The sequence below is a fragment of the Esox lucius genome, chromosome 17 (assembly GCF_011004845.1).
Source record: "Esox lucius isolate fEsoLuc1 chromosome 17, fEsoLuc1.pri, whole genome shotgun sequence".
NCBI classification, from domain to species: Eukaryota; Metazoa; Chordata; class Actinopteri; order Esociformes; family Esocidae; genus Esox; species Esox lucius.
The window spans coordinates 44,379,315-44,404,765 of record NC_047585.1 but is presented as its reverse complement, the minus strand read 5'-3'; the positions used below and the strand labels follow the sequence as shown (position 1 = coordinate 44,404,765).

The window sequence follows — 25,451 nt, the reverse complement described above, 5'->3', positions numbered from 1 at the left end:
ATAACCTGCATGACAGAGAACATACATGGATTGAATTTACATTAACTGTATTTCAAACAGTAAACCAACTCTATTATACCTCTTATGATTTCACATTATTTTAAATTATAGTGTTTAAACATTGACTGGAACACCTGGACATTTGGCCAATCCTTTACCACTTGCTAAAGAGTATATCATACTGAATAAACATGGTTACAATAATATAAGTGTTATTTGTGTAGCATGCATTAGGCACAGCATGCATAAAGATTATGTAAAACATCCAATCACGTTTCCTCTGTCCCGGAGGATAATATTGGATGCTCAATCGCTTTCACTTTTTTATATGAGAGGAATTTGCATCAGTAGTTTAATTCTACAGTTAATATAATGAGAAGAGCTAGTAGTAGTGGTAGTATAAGTCTATAGTTTATACAATAAGACCTAGTAGTAGTGGTAGTATAAGTCTATAGTTTATACAATAAGACCTAGTTGTAGTGGTAGTATAAGTCTATAGTTTATACAATAAGACCTAGTTGTAGTGGTAGTATAAGTCTATAGTTTATAAAATAAGAGCTAGTAGTAGTGGTAGTATAATTCTATAGTTTATAAAATAAGAGCTAGTAGTAGTGGTAGAATGAGTCTATTGTTTATAAAATAAGAGCTAGTAGTAGTGGTAGTATAAGTCTATAGTTTATACAATAAGAGCTAGCAGTAGCTGTAGTACAATTCTAAAGTTAATATAAAAAGAAGAGCTCACAGTAGTGGTAGAATAATTCTACATTTAATATAATAAGAAGTGCTAGCAGTAGTGGTAGTATAATTCTACAGTTAATATAATAAGAGGAGCTACCAGCTGTGGTAGTATAATTCTGTAGTTAATATAATAAGAAGAGCTACCAGCTTTGGTAGTATCACTTTATAGTTTATATAAAAAGAAGAGCTAGCAGAAGTATACTTATATAGTTAATATAATGGCAAGAGCTAGGAGTAGTGTAGTTCTCTAGTTATTATAATGAAGAGAGTTAACAGCAGTAGTGTAGTTCTCTAGTTATTATAATGAAGAGAGTTAACAGCAGTAGTGTAGTTCTCTAGTTATTATAATTACATTGTTAGCAGACAGCCTTAATCTAAAGAATATTACAGGATCAATAACCGTCTTTCTCAAGACTGAGTAACTCAAGAGGTGATCTAGTAACCTTTTAGTGGCTGGTCTGATGTTGTCACACTTAATCTAGCTACTGCCCCTATATAAGATGGTATTTCCATCTAAAAACAATTGTAAACTTAGCACAAATCTCAAAGAAGGAAAAAGACAGGCAGAAATACACCCAATATGATAATGTGCTTTGATAGACTATTTGGAGAGAAATGTTGCCTACCCTGTACTGTCCTGGGTGATAATGTCATCACTACCTTTTATAACCACAAAGTCATGTACCCAAACTATTCCTAAAAACATTAAATCCAACAAACTTTAACTTTTGGGATCTGGGCCCTAATGCTAAAACATCTTTTACAACTTTATACCTAGCCCTAATCCCTAAACAAACCTTACAACAGACCTTAAAAACATAAATTATTCTTATTGTCAGTTGTACAATATCTTTACCCTCACCTTATCCATTCTGTTAACATCTCGCCTAATCTTAACCATAACATATTTTGTATCCCATTTTTGACTTTTCAAATGTAGAATCAGACTTCTTAGCTGCTGAATCTGTTCAGTAAGTCCTTCTGCTGGCAGCAAGCCAGTGGTGGCACAGAAGAGTCACTAATCAAAACCATTACAACATTAATCGTAACATCTGTAAACATTGGTAATAACCTCTGTAAACATTGGTAATAACCTCTGTAAACATTGGTAATAACCTCTGTAAACATTGGTAATAACTTCTGTCTTACATCAGCCAAGTATTCAACACTAACATGATATGTTGTGGATTCTTCAAGCAAGTTCACATTAGTGCGCCAATAATATAAGTACATGGCAGTCATAGTTCAATCCTGATAAAAATTTACCTTAGTTATTAGACATGAATAATGCTAAGCTATTGCATTTATAAAATAAACATTAGTTGTGACATACATAAAATAAAGCTAAGCTATTACATTCTTATACATCAACTAAACCTTAGTTATTAAATATATAAAATAAAGCTGAGTTTATAGTGTTAACTAATTTCTGCTGAGTCTTCACAAAACAACATACAATGATAACGACTATAATAATGCCGGTTAAATAAATGAATCTATTTATCAACAAAATATCACGAGAATCAGTCAATCTCTAATTGAATAAAACAAAAACTAAATAGTCACCTCAACCTTCCAAAATAGAGCACATTTCTGACATGGATGCATTTGAAAGTGCTTAACCAAATAAAATAATAAAAATATATATATTTTTTAGTAAAAATAGTAAATGGACCTTTTAGAATAATCTATTTAATGATAAATAAATCAATTCATAAATTATAGGCCCACAAAGTGGGAAACAATTAATAAAATATGTCTAAACGCACCATGAGGAAAATCATGGCTAAAAAGGTGAGTCTTAAGATGTTAAAATTGTCTTCTGCTTCTGAGACCCTTGGGCTCTCCAGCAGGCTGGCCCAGAGGTCAGGGTGGCGGAAAGCAGACATTTGAAGTGACTTCTAGACCAGTGCAAATTCATTACATTATTACGTTTATTTTATAATTTTATAGGCAACAGAATAGGCACATTTTGTTTTCTTTTAATGACCTGTTAGAATACTTTTGACAAAATGTCAAATTCTGTCTAACAACAAACTAGTTTAATCTTTATTATAATTTTTTTAAATCAAAAACACTCATAATTTGTACCACTGTCTCTTGTAACTTTACCCTACTCCCCTTTAATCTTCCTTAAGGCTCTGTAACTTTTGCCCCATCTGGTGGATGCTATTTGAATTAGCATGAAGCATTCTAGGCTCTATAACTTCGGCCCCATCTATTGGCTGAAGTGTGTAATGACATATAGCACTCCAAATGACCCCTCAGCTGTCAGCTGCGGGTAGTTACGACCGTTTAGCACGCACACACCCATACAACTAGTTTATTGATCAGTCAGTCATCCAGACATCCAGCCAGTCAGTCCGCCATTCAGTAAGCCAGTCCACCAGCAGACCGCCAGCAGACCAGTCAGTCAGTAAGTTGGTCAGCTGTCAGTGAGCCAATTGGCCAGACAGTCAGCCAGGCTGCTAACGGATTATGCTGCTGTAATGTACAGAGAACACAGGTCTGTATGCAGCCTCTGAACCATACCTTTATTAGCAAAGTATAGTTATAAATATTTAGGACTGTGTTTGCTGCTGCATTGAGCTGCCTGGTCAGGAAGAACCTCAAAGGGAAACCCAGGACCTACGCGCAGGCAGGACTGAGGAGGAGTTTCTTTACAGGTAAAAATTTGAAGTGTATTTTGATTTCAGACAGACTTGTGAATTGGGACTATATAATGGATAGTGTATTGGTTTCTTTTATAGGAATTAATAGATATATAATAAAATGTTTTTATATAAGATATATTATTCAATTTCAATACCAGATTATGGTGATACACTAGGCTATATATGCATGCCTCAACTTCTGTACTCAAATCTCTGGACGCAGTCTATCATTCGGCATTGCGTTTTATCCCTGGTGCACATTTTTACAGTCAACACTTTATCTGCTTCAGTTGGCTGGGAGTCACTGACATCTAGAAGGGCCAGATATTGGTGGATGTTTATATATCAGGCAGTCATGCAAATACATCCTGACTGTCTAACAGAGAAAATAATTTGGAAGGAAAGCAGTTTCCAAACACAATCTCAAAACTGGACAGTGCTGGAGGTACTGCAGGGCTGTTCAGAACTGGGTAAAACTGCTTTTGAATATTTTGCCCCATACTCATGGAATGCCATTAAGAGGGATCTAAAAAGTTTTTGGTGCCATATTACATTTTTATAAATTATTATTGTTTTCTGAATGTGTTTTTAATTGTTGTAATGCAAGACTCAGGTGTGAAAGAGACTGTTGGTTTCACTATATAAATAAAGTTGAATAGCTGATGATGTATAAAGGATAGTGTACAGTGGATAATGTATAACGGATAGTGGATAATGTATAACAGATAGTGTATAGTGGATAATGTATAACGGATAGTTGCAATGCAGGCTGGATAGCGTAAAATTGCCCTTTTCAAACCGATGACATCATTTGACAAAATACCAAATATTTATATATTTTGAATGTTTCTTTCCCTTAATAAGCCAAAATGCTTGCAGTTGTCTTTAAACGTTGGCACACCTCTCACACCACAGCTCTGGCCGCTGCCATGTAACTATGCCACAACAAGTAGTCCCCACCACGCTGATCTTTCCCTCAGTCGGCTCTGGTGAGACCATAACTGTACCGTACATACGCAGTTGGCAGTAGCTGAACACATATCTATGAAGAAGCCAGTCGTTGATCAATCTTTTCTGTGTACGAGGCATTAAATAGATGTATCTCAGCGATGGTATGCCAGACTTACCAAGAGAAACTTACCTAGGCTGAAAATTAGGGCCGGTTTCACAGACGGTTTCACAGACCCTCTCTGTAGTGTTTAGAAACCCCCCTTTAATAGGTGCTGCCTAAAACACTAAGGGCTGGTTTCCCAGACACAGTTTAAGCCTAGTCTAGGACTAAAAGATCAAGTTCAATAGAAAGTTCCATTGACCTTGTTGTTTTAGTCCTAGACTAGGCTTAAACTGTGTCTGGGAAACCAGCCCTTAGTGTTTTAGGCAGCACCTATTAAAGGGGGGTTTCTAAACAGTACAGGGAGGGTATAGTTGATGCACTCTTAAGAAGCTAGGGTGTCAGAAGTATCAGAAGAAGGCTTGATCAGGGTTTGATCACTAATAATTGTAAAAAGGTTTAATTCATGAGGATTGGTAGGATTATGAAACATGGGTTAGTATAGTATGAAGATAAGTTTTGATCAAATCCCAGATCACAAGAACAAAAATGACACAGTGTGTCACTTTCACAGGGCTTTCACAGGGCTGTCTCAGCACTTTCACAGGGCTGTCTCAGCACTTTCACAGGGCTGTCTCAGCACTTTCACAGGGCTGTCTCAGCACTTTCACAGGGCTGTCTCAGCACTTTCACAGGGCTGTCTCAGCACTTTCACAGGGCTGTCTCAGCACTTTCACAGGGCTGTCTCAGCACTTTCACAGGGCTGTCTCAGCACTTTCACAGGGCTGTCTACTTCAGACACTGGCTCAAATCTAGGCTGGCCTTTCAGATCGTTTTTTTTTTTCTTACTAACATTTCATTACTCCTATTGACTTGTGAAACCCCAAACCCCTCCTTTCTTCCCAAGCGCCCCTGGAAGTCTTGAAGTGTTTCGCGTCAGGGTTTAAAAGCTCTCCATGTCATTACTCACCAGGAAGGCGGTAAGACTCCTCTGAAAGCTCTGCCACTGGAAGCAGGTCTTAATGTACTGTAAGGCAGACTGAACCGCTCGGCACAGGTTGCGCACACGGTGGACGTTGCGTGACAGGATCTGGAATGACACAACTTCCTGTTAACAGTACACATGATTATATGTTCAGCTACTGGCTATTAACAGGATCTGGAATTACACAACTTCCTGTTAACAGTACACATGATTATATGTTCAGCTACTGGCTATTAACAGGATCTGGAATGACACAACTTCCTGTTAACAGTACACATGATTATATGTTCAGCTACTGGCTATTAACAGGATCTGGAATTACACAACTTCCTGTTAACAGTACACATGTTTATATGTTCAGCTACTGGCTATTAACAGGATCTGGAATGACACAACTTCCTGTTAACAGTACACATGATTATATGTTCAGCTACTGGCTATTAACAGGATCTGGAATTACACAACTTCCTGTTAACAGTACACATGATTATATGTTCAGCTACTGGCTATTAACAGGATCTGGAATTACACAACTTCCTGTTAACAGTACACATGATTATATGTTCAGCTACTGGCTATTAACAGGATCTGGAATGACACAACTTCCTGTTAACAGTACACATGATTATATGTTCAGCTACTGGCTATTAACAGGATCTGGAATGACACAACTTCCTGTTAACAGTACACATGATTATATGTTCAGCTACTGGCTATTAACAGGATCTGGAATTACACAACTTCCTGTTAACAGTACACATGATTATATGTTCAGCTACTGGCTATTAACAGGATCTGGAATTACACAACTTCCTGTTAACAGTACACATGATTATATGTTCAGCTACTGGCTATTAACAGGATCTGGAATTACACAACTTCCTGTTGACTATGAACATGACTATATGTTCAGCTACTGGCTGTTGACTAAATATTACACTTGATGACTGTATTGGCTGTCGACTAAATATTACATACAGTGACTGTATTGGCTGTTGACTAAATATTACATACGGTGAATGTATTGGCTGTTGACTACATATTACGTACAGTGACTGTATTGGCTGTTGACTAAATATTACATAAAATGACTGTATTGGCTGTTGACTAAATATAACATACGATGACTGTATTGGCTGTTTACTAAATATTTCATACTGTGACTGTATTGGCCGTTGACTAAATATTACATACGGTGACTGTATTGGCTGTTTACTAAATATTACATACAATGACTGTATTGGCTGTTGACTACATATTACATACAATGACTGTATTGGCTGTTGACTACATATTACATACAATGACTGTATTGGCTGTTGACTAAATATTACATAAAATGACTGTATTGGCTGTTTACTAAATATAACATACGATGACTGTATTGGCTGTTGACTAAATATTACATACAGTGACTGTATTGGCTGTTTACTAAATATTACATACGGTGACTGTATTGGCTGTTGACTAAATATAACATACGATGACTGCATTGGCTGCGGACTAAATATTACATACGATGACTGTATTGGCTGTTGACTAAATATTACATACGATGACTGTATTGGCTGCTAATGTAACATCACATGCATTGGAATTCATTTAGCAAACCTTTTTAGAAAACTTTGGGTTGTCTTCAATGAATTTCTTCTCCTTTGGTTTAAATGTTTTGACACCAGCTCTGACCTGGAAAAAAAGGGGGACATTTAGTGTGAAATTTAGTAAAGGACAACAAGGTTGTTCCCCTTTTTAGACACAAGTGCATGATTATAATGCAGTTGAGCCAAACAGCAGCCCTGTGATTAGATCATGCTTAGTCCAACTATCTACACACAAACACGCACACACACACACACACACACACACACACACACACAGTGTCTCATTCCAGGATGCCTCTAGTGTATTGCTATGTGTCCTCGTGGGCACCTCACAGATGTGATCCCCATTTCCCCTGGGCCCTGATCAAAAGACCAGGGGAGCCCAGGCGTTTGTCTGTACTCACTGGGTTAAATATGAGCTCCATCTCCAGGGAGATGCTCCCTTTAGAAAGACCGCCCAGGTCCTCCTTCTTCAGTGGACAGCAGATCTGTTGGCCATTATGAATCTGGAGGCAATGGTTAATTTTCCTTTATTATTTGATCCAAAACCCATTCTCTTTCTACAGGTGTGTCCTGTCTACATGGTACTGCTTAGCTATCTGCAATTTAATAAAGGTATGAACTTCTGGTCAATAGACCCCCACCACTAACCACACTGACCTGGTGTGCATGTTGATTGACTAGGGACATGTAGACTATTTACCGATAGTAGAGGAATGGCCACCTTGCCCAGGAAGTCAGGAGCTTTGTCCCCGTCCTCATCAAAGATGGTGAGCTCCAGAACATCATGGATGTCTTTGACTGGGCTGGAGAACACTCATAGCATGAACTCATTGTAATCCTGGTCTATACTGCTACACAACACTGATGGATTGGTATGATAAAACAATGTACTACAACATTAAACTGAAAGGTTTTTGTTAAGACATTAAGCCACCTGTTTAAAATATTAGGTTTTTGGTCAAACTTTCAAACAAATGTTCAGACATAAACAGATGTTGAACCACATGTTCAAATTACAAGGTTTCAAGGTTGTGAATCGTGAGTTTAAAGGGAATCGCTGGTGTTTCACTAACAAGGTGAAGACTTTGTTCCAGTCGGGGTTCAGGGTCTTATAGAGAGTGTGAGTCTGTAGCCTGTCATTCCCCAACTCCAACACACAGAAAGGATCACTCTTTCCTGCCGAGACACAGATCACATCACATTTAGCCAGGATGACTTTAAAGAATATCACATCACATTATGATTATAGATTATGATGTTACGTTAGGCCAAGGTGACACCTTAGAGAATATGACGTAACATTTAGCCAAGGTGACACCTAATAGAATATGATGTCACATTTAGCCAAGGTGACACCTAATAGAATATGATGTCACATTTAGCCAAGGTGACACCTAATAGAATATGACATCACATTTAGCCAAGGTGACACCTTAGAGAATATGATGTCACATTTAGCCAAGGTGACACATTAGAGAATATGACGTCACATTTAGCCAAGATGACACCTAATAGAATATGATATCACATTTAGCCAAGGTGACACCTAATAGAATATGACGTCACATTTAGCCAAGGTGACACCTTAGAGAATATGATGTCACATTTAGCCAAGGTAACACCTAATAGAATATGACGTCACATTTAGCCAAGGTCACACCTAATAGAATATGATGTCACATTTAGCCAAGGTAACACCTAATAGAATATGACGTCACATTTAGCCAAGGTCACACCTAATAGAATATGATGTCACATTTAGCCAAGTGACACCTTACAGAATGTCATATCACATCCCTAAAATTGGTGTACTTCGTGATTTACAATTCGTGCTGATTTGTGCCCGTGTCATCAAAACCACATGCTTGTTATTTTATTGCAAACTGTAAATACAGTACTTACACTGTTCAACAGTAAAATAAAGAACATTAAACGACTGCTCCTTACCATTTAAATCTGCTGCCAACAGATCATTAGCCTTTATAACCTTGACTTGAAGGAAACCCACATCTCTGAGGTTCTTGAAGGACCTCTTCAAACTCTGAAGGCAAAACATTAGACAAGAGATGTTTGATTAATATCCAGGACCCACTTTTTGCCAATCGGAACAGAATTATATGCCTAGTAACATTAACAGTAAACAGTATATACAGATTGGGAGTCTCGTTGAATTCGTTGACCTGAATTGGTTCTCCTATTCATGTCATCGTATTTCTGTGCATGTAATCCTATGAAGATACATAACTTTTAAAAAACTTGACCCTGACAGAAAAATGTCAAGATATAACGATGGAGATGCGGTTTAGTCAGAGTCCCAAATGGTACCCTATTATGTAGTGCACTGAAAGTGAATATCACTATCACTAATATCACTAATATCACTAATTTCACTAATTTCACTAATATCACTAATATCACTATGCGCACATGAGGCCGCAAAATGATTATTTAATTCTTATTTTTTTAAAGTCACTTTTTAGTGTTCTATGACAATAATTCTACTGCTTATAACACATTTTGTTTGTAATAAAAACATTCTAAGAACTTCTATGTGTGTTTAATAAACGTATCTGGGAAAAGTAAATTACAAAAAAATCCACATTTTAAATTAAGCGTGAATGAAAATGACTCACTGGCTGTGCTAGTGTTAAACTTCTAAAACACATTAAACAGGATGGAATATGAAACACACAGACATTACTGGCATATAAAGTATGCCTCCAAAAGCAATGATTTCTGATGTATTTCTCCAATAATATTTTTCTATTATGAAACAGTATTAGAGTACAAGTGTACTTCTCCATTAACAGGACTACATTATTATTATTACCTGTAAGTTGTGCTGATGTTTTCTCCAATAACAGTAGAGAATACATTTGTTTTATTAATCAGTATTAGAGTACTGATGATTTTCTCCAGTAGAGAACACATTAGTATAAAAGTATTTTAGTGCTATTCATCAGTATTTTAAATGACTGACATATCTCTCGAGAGTGGTCTTTCGCTCCTCAGGCTCCTCAAGGGGCGGGGCACACAAGTCGGAGATGGAGACGCCACTGCATGCGCTCACTGTGACCAGGAAGACCACTTGACCTTTGCCCTGGTCCAGAGGGCTATTGAACAGCTGGGACTGATTGGCTGGAACCCTGGACAGGTCCACCTCACACCTGATACATATACACAGACAGAAACTCAAATAGACACAATGGGCCAGATTCACAGACACAGACATTAAGCCTTGTCTAGGACAAAAAAATCTAGTTCAATTAAAAACTCCATTGAGCTTGTTGTTGTAGTCCTAGACTAGGCTTAATATGTGTCTGAAATATGTTTATTTAAATGGCTGTAAAGCTATAAAATAATGTTAAAACACCCCTGCCGTAATCCTATATAATAATGTAAAAACCCACCTGCCGTAATCCTATAGAATAATGTAAAAACCCACCTGCCGTAATCCTATAGAATAATGTTAAAACCCACCTGCCGTAATCCTATAGAATAATGTTAAAACCCACCTGCCGTAATCCTATAGAATAATGTTAAAACCCACCTGCCGTAGCACTCCTCATATTTCCGTCCTTCCTTGTTCCACACCTCCACCTCCAGAACCCCAGGACCATTGGGGAACTGGTTGAAGTCAAACCTTTCTCTCCACTGGGGGTTTGCCTTTCTGGGCTGGTTCTGGGGGGAGAACAGACAGACATCTGACACAGAGGTTTTGTTCCTCACTCAAAACCTTCCTTTTCAAAATTTTGGGAAAAGAAAGAAAAAGTTGCAGTGGTCTCTTCATTCTTTCCAGAGTATATATGTATGTATGTATACACACACACACACACACACACACACACACACACACACACACACACACACACACACACACACACACACACACACACACACACACACACACACACACCCGTTCAAAAGTTTGGGTCACTTAGAAATGTCCTCATTTTCGAAAGAAAAGGAACAAATTTGTCCATTAAAATAACATCCAAATGATCAGAAATATAGTGCAGACACTGTATTTGTCTCAACACAAACTGAAGTTCTCGTACAACGCTGTGTACTACACTCTTCACAGAACAGCGTGAACTGGTTCGAACCCGAATAGAAAGAGGAATGGGAGGCCCCAGTGCAAAACTGAGCAAGAGGATGAATACATTAGTGTCTAGCTTAAGAAACAGAATCAGAGGTCCTCAATTGGCAGTTTCATTAAATAGTACCTGCAGAACACCAGTCTCAATGTACACAATGAAGAGGAGACCCCGGGATTCTGGCCTTCTAGGCAGAGTTGCTAAGAAAAAGCTATATAAACCGATAAAAAGTAAAGATTAAGATGGGCAAAAAGAACACACACTGGAAAGAGGAAGATAAAAAAGTGTTATGAACAAACAAATCTAAGTCTGAGGTATTCGGTTTACAAAGAAGAAAATTCATGAGACCCAGACCAAATGAAAACATGCTGGAGGACTGCTTGACACCATCTGTCAAACATGGTGGAGGCAATGTGATGGTCTGGGGGTGCTTTGGTGATGGTCAAGTGGGAGATTTGTACAGGGTTAAAGGATCTTGAAGAAGGAAGGCAATCACTCAAATATGCAACGCCATGCCATACCCTGTGGACAATGCTTGATTGGAGCCAATGTCCTCCTACAACAGGACAATGACCCAAAGCACAGCTGCAAACTATGCAATAACTATTTGGGGGAAAAGCAGTCAGCTGGTATTCTGTCTGTAATGGAGTGGCACAATCACCGGATCTCAACCCTATTGAGTTGTTGTGGCAGCAGCTTGACCGTATGATACGTAAGAAGTGCCCATAAAGCCAAACCAACTTGTAGCAGGTGCTTCAGGAAGCATCGGGTGAAATCGCTTCAGATTACCTCAATGAACTGACAACTAGAATGCCAAAGGCATGCAAGTCTGTACTTGCTGCAAATGGAGGATTCTTTGGCAAAAGCAAAGTTTGAAGGACACAATTAAAAAACATTATTTCTAGACTTGTCAATGACTATATTTCCTATTCAAACTAATTTCATGTATATTTAAATGGAAAACAATGAAATGTCTAAGTGACCCCAAACTTTTGAACTGTAGTGTGTATCTGAATACGTTTGTGGGTATCTGTGTGTGTGTTTGTCTCTGCCTCTGTGGGTATCTGTGTGTGTGTTTGTCTCTGCCTCTGTGTGTATCTGTGTGTGTGTTTGTCTATGTCTCGATATGTGTATCTGTGTGTGTGTTTGTCTCTGCCTCTGTGTGTATCTGTGTGTGTGTTTGTCTATGTCTCGATGTGTGTATCTGTGTGTGTGTTTGTCTCTGCCTCTGTGTGTATCTGTGTGTGTGTTTGTCTATGTCTCGATGTGTGTATCTATGTGTGTGTTTGTCTCTGCCTCTGTGTGTATCTGTGTGTGTGTTTGTCTATGTCTCGATATGTGTATCTGTGTGTGTGTTTGTCTCTGCCTCTGTGTGTATCTGTGTGTGTGTTTGTCTATGTCTCGATATGTGTATCTGTGTGTGTGTTTGTCTCTGCCTCTGTGTGTATCTGTGTGTGTGTTTGTCTATGTCTCGATGTGTGTATCTGTGTGTGTGTTTGTCTCTGCCTCTGTGTGTATCTGTGTGTGTGTTTGTCTATGTCTCGATGTGTGTATCTATGTGTGTGTTTGTCTCTGCCTCTGTGTGTATCTGTGTGTGTGTTTGTCTATGTCTCGATATGTGTATCTGTGTGTGTGTTTGTCTCTGCCTCTGTGTGTATCTGTGTGTGTGTTTGTCTATGTCTCGATATGTGTATCTGTGTGTGTGTTTGTCTCTGCCTCTGTGTGTATCTGTGTGTGTGTTTGTCTATGTCTCGATATGTGTATCTGTGTGTGTGTTTGTCTCTGCCTCTGTGTGTATCTGTGTGTGTGTTTGTCTCTGCCTCTGTGTGTATTCATGTTTGTCTATGTCTCGATGTGTGTGTATTCTCCATACCCTGCTCTTGTATCTCTGGTCCCCGAGTCTGAAGCGTACGAACAGCTCCCCAGCTCCGTCCTCCGGGAGGTCCTGGCCCTCCACCAGAGTCACTCCCACCACCCCAGACCACAGCTGAGATTTCCTCAGAGCCTCTGACAGACGACCACTCTGGGTCACCGGAGACTGGAGGAGAGGAGAGGAGAGGGGAGGAGAGGGGAGGAGAGGGGAGGAGAGGGGAACCTTGTTTAGAATGCTTAGAATGATCATCACCTTTTTGAAGAATAAAACTGCTAAGAGAGAATTCAACAAGGCCGTAGCAGTGGTCCTAGTATCATCTGGTGTGAGGAAAACACATTTCTGAACCCTGTAAAATATGTTAATTATCTCCCTTCACATTGACGGGATAAACCTCAAGCCAGAATTTAAGTATTTTAAATCAGAACAACTGCTCCCAGTGATCCCACTAATTGACTTCCGTCAATCAGAGGAGCAGACCGACAGATGGCTTAATGAATGAAAATTATCTCTCTTTTCTACAGCGCCAAAAAGACAAGGAAAATGATCCCACGTTCCCACCGGGGAATTAAGTGGATCCAGGCTACTGTTCAGACTGGCAGCGCTACATGCACTAATCCTGTGTCCTCAATGGCACTCCATTCTGTATCTAGTGCCCTACTTTTAAGTGTGGACCCATAGGTGTCTGCACTAGTTGTGAGCTATGGGCCAGGCAGCCATTTGTGACACAGCCTCAGACTCATCTGTGATTGGATAATTAGGTGAGCTTAAACAGAGAGGAAACTGACAGCCGCGGAGAAATACCTTGAGCCAGTCAATTAAACAGATCTGTCTGCTTCCCAAACGGCATCATTTTCCATGAATAGTGTACTAATTGCAACTGGAGCTTGAGGCTCAGGTCTAATGTAGTGTACTATAAAGAGAAAAGGATGCCATTTTGGATTCTCGACTTGTCTGGGAACAATCATCTTCTATCTCTGTCTAATATGAACTACAAGAGAGAAAATAAGGTTTGAATAACTGTTTCTAATTGCATGCAAATCCGACAACAGCCACCTCTGAAAAAACAGAACCAACCTGCTACATTTGTCTTTAACCGAATCAAATCAACCTAAATATAATTGATATCATTTCAGATATTATTAGGGTTCTGGCGGTAGCCTACACTAAAAACCCTTCATGGCTTCTTGGTGACATACTGCCCTCTAGTGTAGATAAAAAGATTATCTCCGGCTTTCACATAACCTGTAAAAAAAACCTGTAGAAATGGATTGTTCCAACAAATTAAATGCAAATTAGCAGTGTTTTAGCTGGCTAAATCAATTAAATGCAAATTAACAGTGTTTTAGCTGGCTAAATCAATTACATGCAAATTAGCAGTGGTTTAGCAGGCTAAATAAATTAAATGCAAATTAGCAGTGTTTTAGCTGGCTAAATCAAGCTGTTAGTGCATTACATGCATTCATCTTACCCTGATACTTCTCTTCCTCACAGACCACCTCTGCAACAGATACAAGCAGAAAACAGGTACATGCAGAAAACAGGTACATGCAGGTTCCAAGCGCAAAAGAACAAAAAACGGAATGAATGTGTAGTTAGTGGAGGAATGACAACATGCACATATATACAAACTGAAGAACATTTGGTAGACATCGTGGCTTTGGTGAATTTCCATTTGCACATGGTACTGTAAAGACTGGCAATAGCTTCTTACAGAGTTCCTCGGTTTGTCTCCGTCTCTTGGAGAGAGGCACATGTCCAGCATGATGACTCCCATGTCATCCTCCAGACTATTGGGGTCGTCTAGACGCAGGGACAGCTGACATGTCCTGGAAGAAAAACAGTGTTTGTATTAGGTAGTTTAGCACAGTCACTGTTCAGTTACACTGGATTAGCTTTGCATAGTCACTGTTCAGTTACACTGGATTAGCTTTGCACAATCACTGTTCAGTTACACTGGATTAGCTTTGCATAGTCACTGTTCAGTTACACTGGATTAGCTTTGCATAGTCACTGTTCAGTTACACTGGATTAGCTGTGCATAGTCACTGTACAGTTACACTGGATTAGCTTTGCATAGTCACTGTACAGTTACACTGGATTAGCTTTGCATGGTCACTGTTCAATTACACTGGATCAGTTACACTGATCTGTTACACTGGATTTCCTGCCCTCTTCTCTTTGCACTTCTGGTTAGATGCTAACAAGATTTTGTTGTACTGTACTTGTGCTGTTCAATGACAATAAAGTTGAATCAAATCTATTCTGATCAGCTTTGCACAGTCACTGTTCAGTTACACTGGATTAGCTTTGCATAGTCACTGTTCCGTTAAACTGGATTAGTTTAGCATAGTCACTGTTCAGTTACACTGGATTAGCTTTGCATAGTCACTGTTCCGTTAAACTGGATTAGTTTAGCATAGTCACTGTTCAGTTACATTGGATTAGCTTTGCATAGTCACTGTTCCGTTAAACTGGATTAGTTTAGCATAATCACTGTTCAGTTACACTGGATTAGTTTAACATAGTATTGTGGAATCTGAGCTGATGTATTGATTAATTATACCATTGTATAGAAGAGTGAAAAATCACTAGCTACCTACTGTATTGATAGTGAAGTAATGAGTTAATGTATTTAGACAGTAGGAAAATTCAAGATGTGTTAATACAGAGCTAAACTAATCAAAGGAACACACCTAGGCTGATTGACACCGTAGACATTTGTTGCTAAAAGACTGTCACTGATCATGTGTTAGTGTCTTTCTGTCTCTATTTGCAAATATTAATAAACTGTATGTGTTAAAGAGTATTTTGATCTCTTCCTTAGCTGTCTTAAAGGGTTCTGAATTTCTATCATAATAGTCACTGTTCAGATATGTTTGATTAGCTTAGCAAATCTCTTCAGTTGGCTTTGGTTAGCTTAGCAACTTCTCTAACTGCCACCCAAGTATCAACAGGTAGAAAACAATATGTCTTCTGAAAATGATGGATGATGGCATTTTGACACTTACTTCTCCAGTTCCAGGTCGCTGAGGAGAACATAGCTGGATCCCATAAAGTCGTCCATGGTAAGATCCCGGTCATACACCTGAAAGATCAATGGTCAAATAGGGGGTGCTTATTGGTCTGTATGAGTTTGCAGGTCTGAGGTGTGTCTTCCATATACCTCAGAACTCACTGAGTGGAAAGAGGTGAGGATGTACAGTCTCTGGGCCAGGTCTAAGATTTACCTCAATGTACAGTCTCTGGGCCAGGTCTAAGATTTACCTCTATGTATACTCTCTGGGACAGATCTAAGATTTACCTTAATGTACAGTCTCTGGGCCAGGTCTAAGATTTACCTTAATGTACAGTTTTTGGGACAGATCTAAGATTTACCTTAATGTACAGTCTCTGGGCCGGGTATAAGATTTACCTTAATGTACAGTCTCTGGGCCAGGTCTCTGATAGGGACAGAGAAAGACTCATTCCAGGTAGGGTTGAGGTTCTTATAAACCACCTTGCTTTTGTAGATTGTTTTCCCGTCCAGCTTAAACTTTACATAGGGATCACTGGTACCTGAGAATAGAAAAAATGCCAACTGAACATGTCTTGCATTGACTGGTAGGTTAATCTTACATTGTTATTACGGCCAGCACCAGATTGGACAGCTGGGTATGATTGGATTACATGTCTTTGTTCCTGGGTAGTAAGTGCTATTTCCTAATTGTCTATGCCTCAAAGTAATAGAAAATGGCTATTATTCCCCACAAACTTTGCTTTTGTGACCAGGACAGTGATATGTTGAAATTTGGACTCATCCTGCTGTTGGACTCATAGTATTAGGGAATGCTTCACTGTTGGACTCATAGAATTAGGGAATGTTTCACTGTTGGACTCATAGCATTAGGGAATGTTTCACTGTTGGACTCATAGTATTAGGGAATGTTTCACTGTTGGACTCATAGTATTAGGAAATGTTTCACTGCTGCTGTTGGACTCATGGTAATGGGGAATGTTTCACTACTGCTGTTAATTTCCAGTTCCAGTAAACGTATCCACCTACTCCTGCTTCAGCTTGCACTATTACTACTGAGAATTTATTTCAAAGGAAGTGGTTTAGCTCAGTAGGGGACCACAGTTTCCTGAATGGCACTCAGGCGTGAACATTCGGCATCCACAGAGCAAGAGCTACAAGTGTAAAACACATTCATCTACAGACAGCTATAAAGGGTTTCAGTAATGACTCGGTTGGGGTGTTCAGGTGGAAGACATTTTACCAACAGGTGGCAGTATATGATACATTATAAAACCGGGTGGTTGGTAACCACACCAGTAAGGGGTTTTACACTGCAAACATGCCACAGCTCAGTGCTGTTTCCAGGCACTCAGCGTTGAGTCATGCCCAAGGCTGTGGTATACTGGTCATGAACCACAATCCCCTGAGATTACTTGTTGCTTTAATGCAACCCGAGGGTCCTGGGTAGGGCTGGGACTCAGTAAAGGCCACTAAGATGTTATACTCTGACTGTATCACATAGAGCCTATTGAATAGCTAATGATTAAATGTAATAATAATAACAATCCTAATAATTATCAATATTTGATGATTATTATGACTATTATTATTACATGGTCTTGTTTACAATACTATGGACTGATTACATTTTCAACACTATTCCTAATAAAATGGTCTGAATTAGGGTGTTGCGATATTTATCATATATATATAGATATGTTGGTCTGAATTATGGCACAATTAATCTAAATATAATCAGAATTGCGATACTGACATTTGCAATATCCAAATGCCAATTTTGTTGTTTTTCTTGCGGGTGCTATATGTATTTTTGTATATTGCATACATACCCGGACTAAATTTGTTTAAATACTTGATGGTTTTTCAATACTTGATGGTTTTTGGTTTTTCAATGTGCAACTGCTAGCGAAGATGTCAATTTCAAGTTAGCGAGTGGCACCAGCATATGTTGTCCCACATTCACAACAGCATGGTTATTAAAAGATTAGGCTTCAATGTCGGTGCCTACAAACAAATTAATAAGGGAGAAAATAAACCTCAGATGTTGAGACATTTTGCCTAAGCAGCTATGGCAACGGCACAAACACAGCAAACACAGCAAACACAGCAAACACAGCAAACAAACACCACTGCGTTAAATGAGTAGTAAAACGAGTAGTTGGAGACAGGCTGCACTTCAAAGTGCAAAATAGAAAACACTGAATTTTAACTTTTATTCAGATTAACAGCACATTATGCAGGCTATGATCGCAATTTTTAAGTGAGATTATCTACACTGTTTACACCCATGTTTGAAAATTGTGATTCAATATTTGATCAAAACCGTGCAGCCCTTGAATCTATGAGCAGGCTTCCTGAAATGCGTCCCTTCTCATAAAACCCCTGTGTAACTTAACCAGCTCCCAGGACCAGCTGGATTCCCGGTCCACCTTTGAATCTTTAACACAGCTTAGTTACATAAACAAGGAGGGAACAGGATCTTTCACGCCCTCCATCCCCACCCCCCCTCCCCCTCTCCACACACACCTCCCCCTCTCCGCGCATGCCCTCCCTCCCCCTCTCCGCGCATGCCCTCCCTCCCCCTCTCCACACACACCTCCCCTCCCCCTCTCCACACACACCTCCCCCTCTCCGCACACACCTCCCTCCCCCTCTCCGCGCATGCCCTCCCTCCCCCTCTCCACACACACCTCCCCTCCCCCTCTCCACACACACCTCCCCTCCCCCTCTCCACACACACCTCCCCTCCCACTCTCCACACACACCTCCCCTCCCACTCTCAACACACACCTCCCCTCCCACTCTCAACACACACCTCCCCTCCCACTCTCAACACACACCTCCCTCCCCCTCTCCACACCTGCACTGCTACCTGGCTGTGAAAAGGCTTGTGCAACCATCACAAGGGTGGTTCCTCCATCAATTACACAGGTTAGACAAACCCTCTCTCTGCCTCACCCTCGCTTTGCACTCACCCTCGCTCTGCACTCACCCTCTCTCTTCATACCGCTCTACCTCCCCGTCTCCATTATTCGCTCCCCCCTCTCTCCCTCAAAACCTCTCTTTACATCTCTCCCCTGCACTCTCTCACTTTTTCCATCTTTGTACTTCCTTCTCTTCCTCTCTGCACTGAAAAGAAATCATTCACGGGTTCGTAAATATTACCTAAAAACATTTGTGATCTGTACACAAAAATGCAGGTTTCTGGATTTGCACAAATATTTGAAAATAATATTTGCATGAAATTAAGAGTAAATTGTGTTGAGTATTTTGAGTTCCCCTAAAAACTTGCTAAGCGGCCTTGTTTTATAGAGGATTGTGGGTATTTCAAATTTGTAGATTTAAAGACTTCACACAACCCTGTATACATGTTTTCTGAGAGTCCATTCACATAAATACACATATTCACACATAAACACATACATCTGTATAAAATAAACATATACATTCAATGATGAAGCCACCAATTTCCAATGTCAGGCAAAACTGTATGTTCCTCCGTTAGGTAAAAGTGCATGTTCCACCATCAGGCAAAAGTATATATTTAACCTTTTCCAAAATTGCTGGAAACACTCAAAAGTGATGTAAAAAGGTGCCTCAATTAAAGAAATATCACCTCTCTCTCTACAAATATTGTTGGGAATAATAATGCCATCTAAGTAGCTATGAAATATACAAACGTACAGTATGTAAAATCTTTCCAGCTTCTGTAAGCTGCTGGACCAAAAAACATTCAAATATTACTGAGGGGAGAGTGATAGTTCATTTTATAGTGGACATCGCTTGATATTCGGTTCCTCTCTGCAATTTCCACGTCTAGTCCCGGCCCACCTTAAGTCCTGCCCCCCCAACACTGGATCCCTACTTGCCTACTGGTCAAACAGGTCTACAGAGGACGGCATCACCACAGCATTACACTCTGCCCTGACCCACCTGGACAAAACCAACACCAATGTGAGAATGCTGTTCATAGAATTTAGCTCAGCATTCAACATAGTCATCCCCTCTAGGCTGGTCAACAAACACCATGACCTGGGGATCAGCCATTCTCTCTGCAACTGGACATCCTCACCAACAGACCCCAGTCTGTCAGGTTAGACAACTTCACCTCCTCCACCCTGATCCTGAACACTGGGGTTCCACAAGGCTGTGTGCTGATCCCCCGCCTGTACTCCCTCTTCACCCACGACTGCGTTCCTGTACACAGTTCCAACACCATCGTCAAGTTTGCAGATGAATAGGCAGGTCAATATGACAGTGTTACTGTTCAGCAGCATGTAATCGTGAAAACTAACTTTTTATAAAGTATTTTCAAGCTTGATTAGGTAAATGCATGATTTATTCTTATACACACAGACTGTAGACATCATTTGTGTGATTTTTTCCAGATGTTTAGAATATACTTTTTACGCTAGTTGAAGAAGTTTAACATTTCCGAAGCAATTACACTTAAAGGTGCCCTTACTGAGGTTTCCTCAACTGGAGTATATGAAGCTGCTGACTGTTTTAACAGCTGACCAACTCAGTGTTTCTTTTACCACAGTGTTGTTAGGAATATCCGTAATGCTTACAGACACTGGTGACACTTACAAACGCAAACTCTTGTCAGCAGAAACAAAAGAAACAGTTTTTGTTGGACAAAGCGTCACAAATATCCTTAAGATGTATCCATACAGTTAGCAATGAGCATTGCCAGCCTTGACAGCACTGGTAGCAATATTGTCCTTAATAGTAATAGTTATATTATTATTCTTGACAGCACTAGTAGTAATATTATCCTTGATAGTAATAATAATATTATTATTCTTGACAGCACTAGTAGTAATATTATCCTTGATACTAATAGTTATATTATTATTCTTGACAGCACTAGTAGTAATATTATCCTTGATAGTAATAATAATATTATTATTCTTGACAGCACTAGTAGTAATATTATCCTTGATAGTAATAGTAATATTATTATTCTTGACAGCACTAGTAGTAATATTATCCTTGATAGTAATAGTTATATTATTATTCTTGACAGCACTAGTAGTAATATTATCCTTGATAGTAATAGTAATATTATAGACAGTACTACTAGTAATATCATCCTTGATAGTAATAGTTATATTATTTTTAAGAATTAGATCCCAGAGGACGGTTTAGTGAGGTTGAGCTACTAATCTGTTTCCATTAAGTCAACCAAGTTAATCCAAATGTTTATTAAAATACAATATTTATCAAGTTAACCCAGATGGGAAACTTTATTCTGTGTCAAGTGCTAACAACAGTGTTGACTGGCGAGTAATCACAGCCTAAAGGTCATAACCTTTGACACAGTGGTAAATAAATCAGTTGCAAGCACCTTACTTACATTTCCTCCAAGCTCAGCTATGATTTAGCATCACCCTGTTCAAAACAGTTGGAAGCAGGCGGTTATCACCAAAAATGCACCCGAACATTTTGCCGTGTTGGGGCCCACCAGCCATCTGTCTCACAGAGACTAATACGACTCCAATATAACCGTGCTCACCACAACAAGTCCCCTTCAACCTGCTCACTAAACCTAAACTGTACTCCAGTGTTCAGAATCTCCCACAGACCAGACAAAGTGCATCAAGACAGTTTGGATATTGTTCTGCGTGTGACTCTCAACACTCCAGTATACTGGATTTGAAACGGAACGATTATTACGATATTATTAGATTCTCAGAATTTGAGGGTTTTAAGGTCTTTTACCTTAGATTTTCAGAAAAGTAAAGGCATGTATGACAGAGTTTAAAAATACAGTCAAGAACGTTCTACTTCTTGGCCCTGTGAAATGTCCCCGTTGCTTTGGCAGTATGTTTCTGGTTATTGTCTTGCTGTATGATGAAGCACTGTACAATGGATTCAGAGACATTTACTTCTGCTTCCACAACAACATGTTTGGCTGGATTTAATTCTGCTGCTGCCTTCAGCACCTTCATCATCATCATCATCATCAACGAAGACCAACGAGCCGTTCCACTGGCAGCACCAGGGTGGTGGTGCTCTTAGAGGAAAACTGGGATACGCAAAAAATTACATATCCATTTCACACCAACAAAACAGTCTATGGAACAGCACCAGTACACACTGGTATTTGAACACTGTATTCAGTTCATACGACTACACATTTAAGTGTAGAGGTTTGTTAAGGTCCAAAAGGCAAAGTATAACTTATCAAAATCTTTTTGCACATTTTAAAAGAAGTATGATATTTCTAGCTTAAACATCAATGTCCCACACGGGACACTGATTTTAACACACACACACACATATTTACATTGTAGTAGTCATTTAGCAGACGACCTACCCAAGGTAATCAAAAAAACATCCCTTACAAGACAGCTACGCTCTTACCAAACGAGCAACATGGCAGATCCTGTACAAAGAAAAAAACAACCCTGATAAGGCCGCTATGCTCTTACCAAACGAGCAACATGGCAGATCCTGTACAAAGAAAAAAACAACCCTGATAAGGCCGCTATGCTCTTACCAAACGAGCAACATGGCAGATCCTGTACAAAGAAAAAAACAACCCTGATAAGGCAGCTATGCTCTTACCAAACGAGCAACATGGCAGATCCTGTACAAAGAAAAAAACAACCCTGATAAGGCAGCTATGCTCTTACCAAACGAGCAACATGGCAGATCCTGTACAAAGAAAAAAACAACCCTGATAAGGCAGCTATGCTCTTACCAACAGAGCAACATGGCAGATCCTGTACAAAGAAAAAAACAACCCTGATAAGGCAGCTATGCTCTAACCAACCGAGCAACATGGCAGATCCTGTACAAAGAAAAAAACAACCCTGATAAGGCAGCTATGCTCTTACCAACCGAGCAACATGGCAGATCCTGTACAAAGAAAAAAACAACCCTGATAAGGCAGCTATGCTCTTACCAACAGAGCAACATGGCTTGTATTTGTGATTCTGCCAGTATCACCTCCCTGTTTTGGACCCTTTCTTATATTTTGAATCCCTTCCGGCAAGGAGTCCTTGTGCTTCTCGCGGACTCTTGGTTTTAACGTTCACAAACATCAGTGTGTTATGAAAGAGTTAGAGGGTCTTACCACATCGATCTCTGATGACGAGGCTACGTCCTTCCTTTAGTTTGATGTTGAGCAGGTAGGACCTCTGGGTCACTCTGGGCCCGTCTGACACACTCAGCAGGTCACCAGAACTGACCGCCTCAAACTGTTGGGACAAAAGACAATCTGTCACCTTTACGTCCATTAAATCCACTTTTCTTGGCTTCTCACTAATAAACCCTAACTGAGGCATTCCTGTTAAACACAACATACCATTTTGCAGCAGATTTTTGCTGAAAATGTCACTAACTTGCCATTGAACGAATGCTGTTTTATAGACACACTCATCTACCTGAAATCTCCTTCCAGTGGAAAGGTCCCAACACCCCAACAACCTACTGCACACTTGACATCTTTCAGATTGGCATTGTGATTGGGGGTGACATGTTTGAGACAGGGTGAGCTCGCTTTTAGGAAACAGTGGTTTTTTTTAGCATGGGCTTCATCACATGGTTGTGGTGATCATGTGACCAGAGTGGATCATAAGCCTCAACACACTGCTAATACAGCATATTTTCCCAGAATCCCTGGATACAAGATTACAGCTCCATGCCCCCCTGCCACCCTCAAACTCTGACCTGGTCCAGGACACACCAGACAGAAAAATGCACACAATATTCTCTACATGCTCTTATCCCAATCTGTTATCATCCCATTCTACCTTCATCCTCTGCTGCTATCGTTCTATTTGGCTAGCAGAATAATTCTGCAGTAATCTGGATTGAAACCAGAAGGAACCAGAGGACAGAGACCTACTATTTGCATGGTGACAATGGTCTCATGATTTAATACATCAAAACATTTACCCTATACAGTCAGCTACAAGAAAGCCAGTCAGCTAGCTAGCAGAAAGCCAGTCAGCAAGTCAGCAGAAAGTCAGCCAGCCAACCAGGCATCATCCAAAGACCTGATCTCATCTGTGAGGGCATTACCCCAGAGGTCTCAGGCTATGGTAACAATTATGTTTTCAAAGCATGGCCGGGCGTCTGGGGTTTATTATTTATACACTGAAAGCGGAGAAATCAGGAATAATAGTCATTGCAATAGTCTGGGATCGGGTTCTGAACGTAAAAGGAATCTAGTGTTGTTATACCGTCTCAACATTAAATCATTCTGTCACCCATTAACATCACACAAACATTTTATATTTCACTAGACACCATTAAGCATTGTATTAAACTATGACGTAGCTACTGAAGGTTGTAGCCAGCAAAAAACAGCAAGTTTTTGTCTACCGTGAACAAATCCTCTTTTGCCACTGGTTGTTTTAACAGCTTATTAGCCATTTGTGAATGACATTGATAGAGTAACTATCAATATAGGTAACAATAATTGACATTATTGTCAAGTGAAAAGATGAAAGAATCGTGTAGCCAGCAAAGTTTTTGTCTATCCTGAACAATTTGAAAATCCACCAGAACGGTTTTATGTTAGGCTTCCTATAACGTAGCTACTGAAGGTTGTATCCAGCAAAGTTTTTGTCTGTCCTGAACAAATCCTAAGGCATAATGTGTTTTGACTGTGACAGGAGTTGAACGCGGGACCTGTTGTTCCAGAGCCTGCGTCTCTAACCACTACGCTATTTAACAAGGAGTAGTCAGTCGGTCAGGCAGGCACTCAGTCAGCTCCGCTTACGCAGTCTGGCAAAAAGGGTTTTCAGCACTTTCTTGGGGAGTGGTATGTATATCCAGCAGGAGCACAGCTGGAAAACAGGATTTGTGCCAATAAAAAAGATATAGGAAAACACATTACTTTGGTCAACGGAGGACATGTTGTGCAGGTCTGTCCATTACTGTTGTTAGTCATGCAATAGCCCTCCTGTAAACATCACAGAAGGTTTTTTGGGGGATGACAAAGACTGATTACTACAATGATTCAGTCTTGGAACAAACTGGGGCTTTTGCAAACATTAATTTGTAAACACGAGGACTTGTACATGCTGTTACCAAATAGTAAACTAATACAGTAAGCTCTGAGCTTGAAGAATAATTTAGTCAAGGATATTGTCATAACTTCTTAGTGACAGCCATAAAATCCCTTTTTCTCAAAGTCAATATTAAATCTCTTATTTTTTTTATCTTTTTCTTGACTGCAATAAATAATCCCAGATTAAAAAATGTGAATGCTAACTGGATCATTACTTTATTGTCAATTAACATGGAATAAAGCAGCCTAGCCTTCTCTCCTGTCCTTACGCCAATACTGGGGTTGTCACAAAGACCTGGGAAAAGACTGGGTCACAGCAGTTCTGTTGGTGAGGTAAGCATGCCCCGGGCTACACAGTGTTCCTACATATGACAACCACAGGCAGAATAAAACCGCAAATAATAT

At 39.7% G+C, this 25,451-nt stretch overlaps 1 protein-coding gene across 7 annotated transcripts in view; it reads right to left on the bottom strand.

Annotated features, from left to right (window-relative positions):
• mctp2b (multiple C2 domains, transmembrane 2b) overlaps nt 1-25,451 on the bottom strand; it is a 58,220-nt gene that overhangs the window by 11,910 nt on the left and 20,859 nt on the right. For 5 of the 7 annotated variants that reach the window (XR_003777260.2, XM_029114106.2, XM_029114110.2 and 2 more), the window contains exons 4-17: nt 23,103-23,226; nt 16,415-16,557; nt 16,011-16,087; nt 14,714-14,828; nt 14,471-14,500; nt 13,003-13,167; nt 10,583-10,713; nt 10,013-10,199; nt 8,980-9,073; nt 8,106-8,208; nt 7,733-7,835; nt 7,434-7,535; nt 7,040-7,114; nt 5,414-5,533 (exon numbers count right to left, since the gene is read on the bottom strand). Coding sequence is in view for 6 of the 7 variants with exons in the window: in XM_029114106.2 (XP_028969939.2) it covers nt 5,414-5,533; nt 7,040-7,114; nt 7,434-7,535; nt 7,733-7,835; nt 8,106-8,208; nt 8,980-9,073; nt 10,013-10,199; nt 10,583-10,713; nt 13,003-13,167; nt 14,471-14,500; nt 14,714-14,828; nt 16,011-16,087; nt 16,415-16,557; nt 23,103-23,226 (1,569 nt within the window). In the remaining variant the exon portion in view is untranslated. Of the gene's footprint in view, nt 1-5,413; nt 5,534-7,039; nt 7,115-7,433; nt 7,536-7,732; nt 7,836-8,105; nt 8,209-8,979; nt 9,074-10,012; nt 10,200-10,582; nt 10,714-13,002; nt 13,168-14,470; nt 14,501-14,713; nt 14,829-16,010; nt 16,088-16,303; nt 16,324-16,414; nt 16,558-23,102; nt 23,227-25,451 lie in introns of those variants that run through there. The other 2 variants (XM_029114107.2, XM_029114111.2) reach the window with 2 other exon arrangements.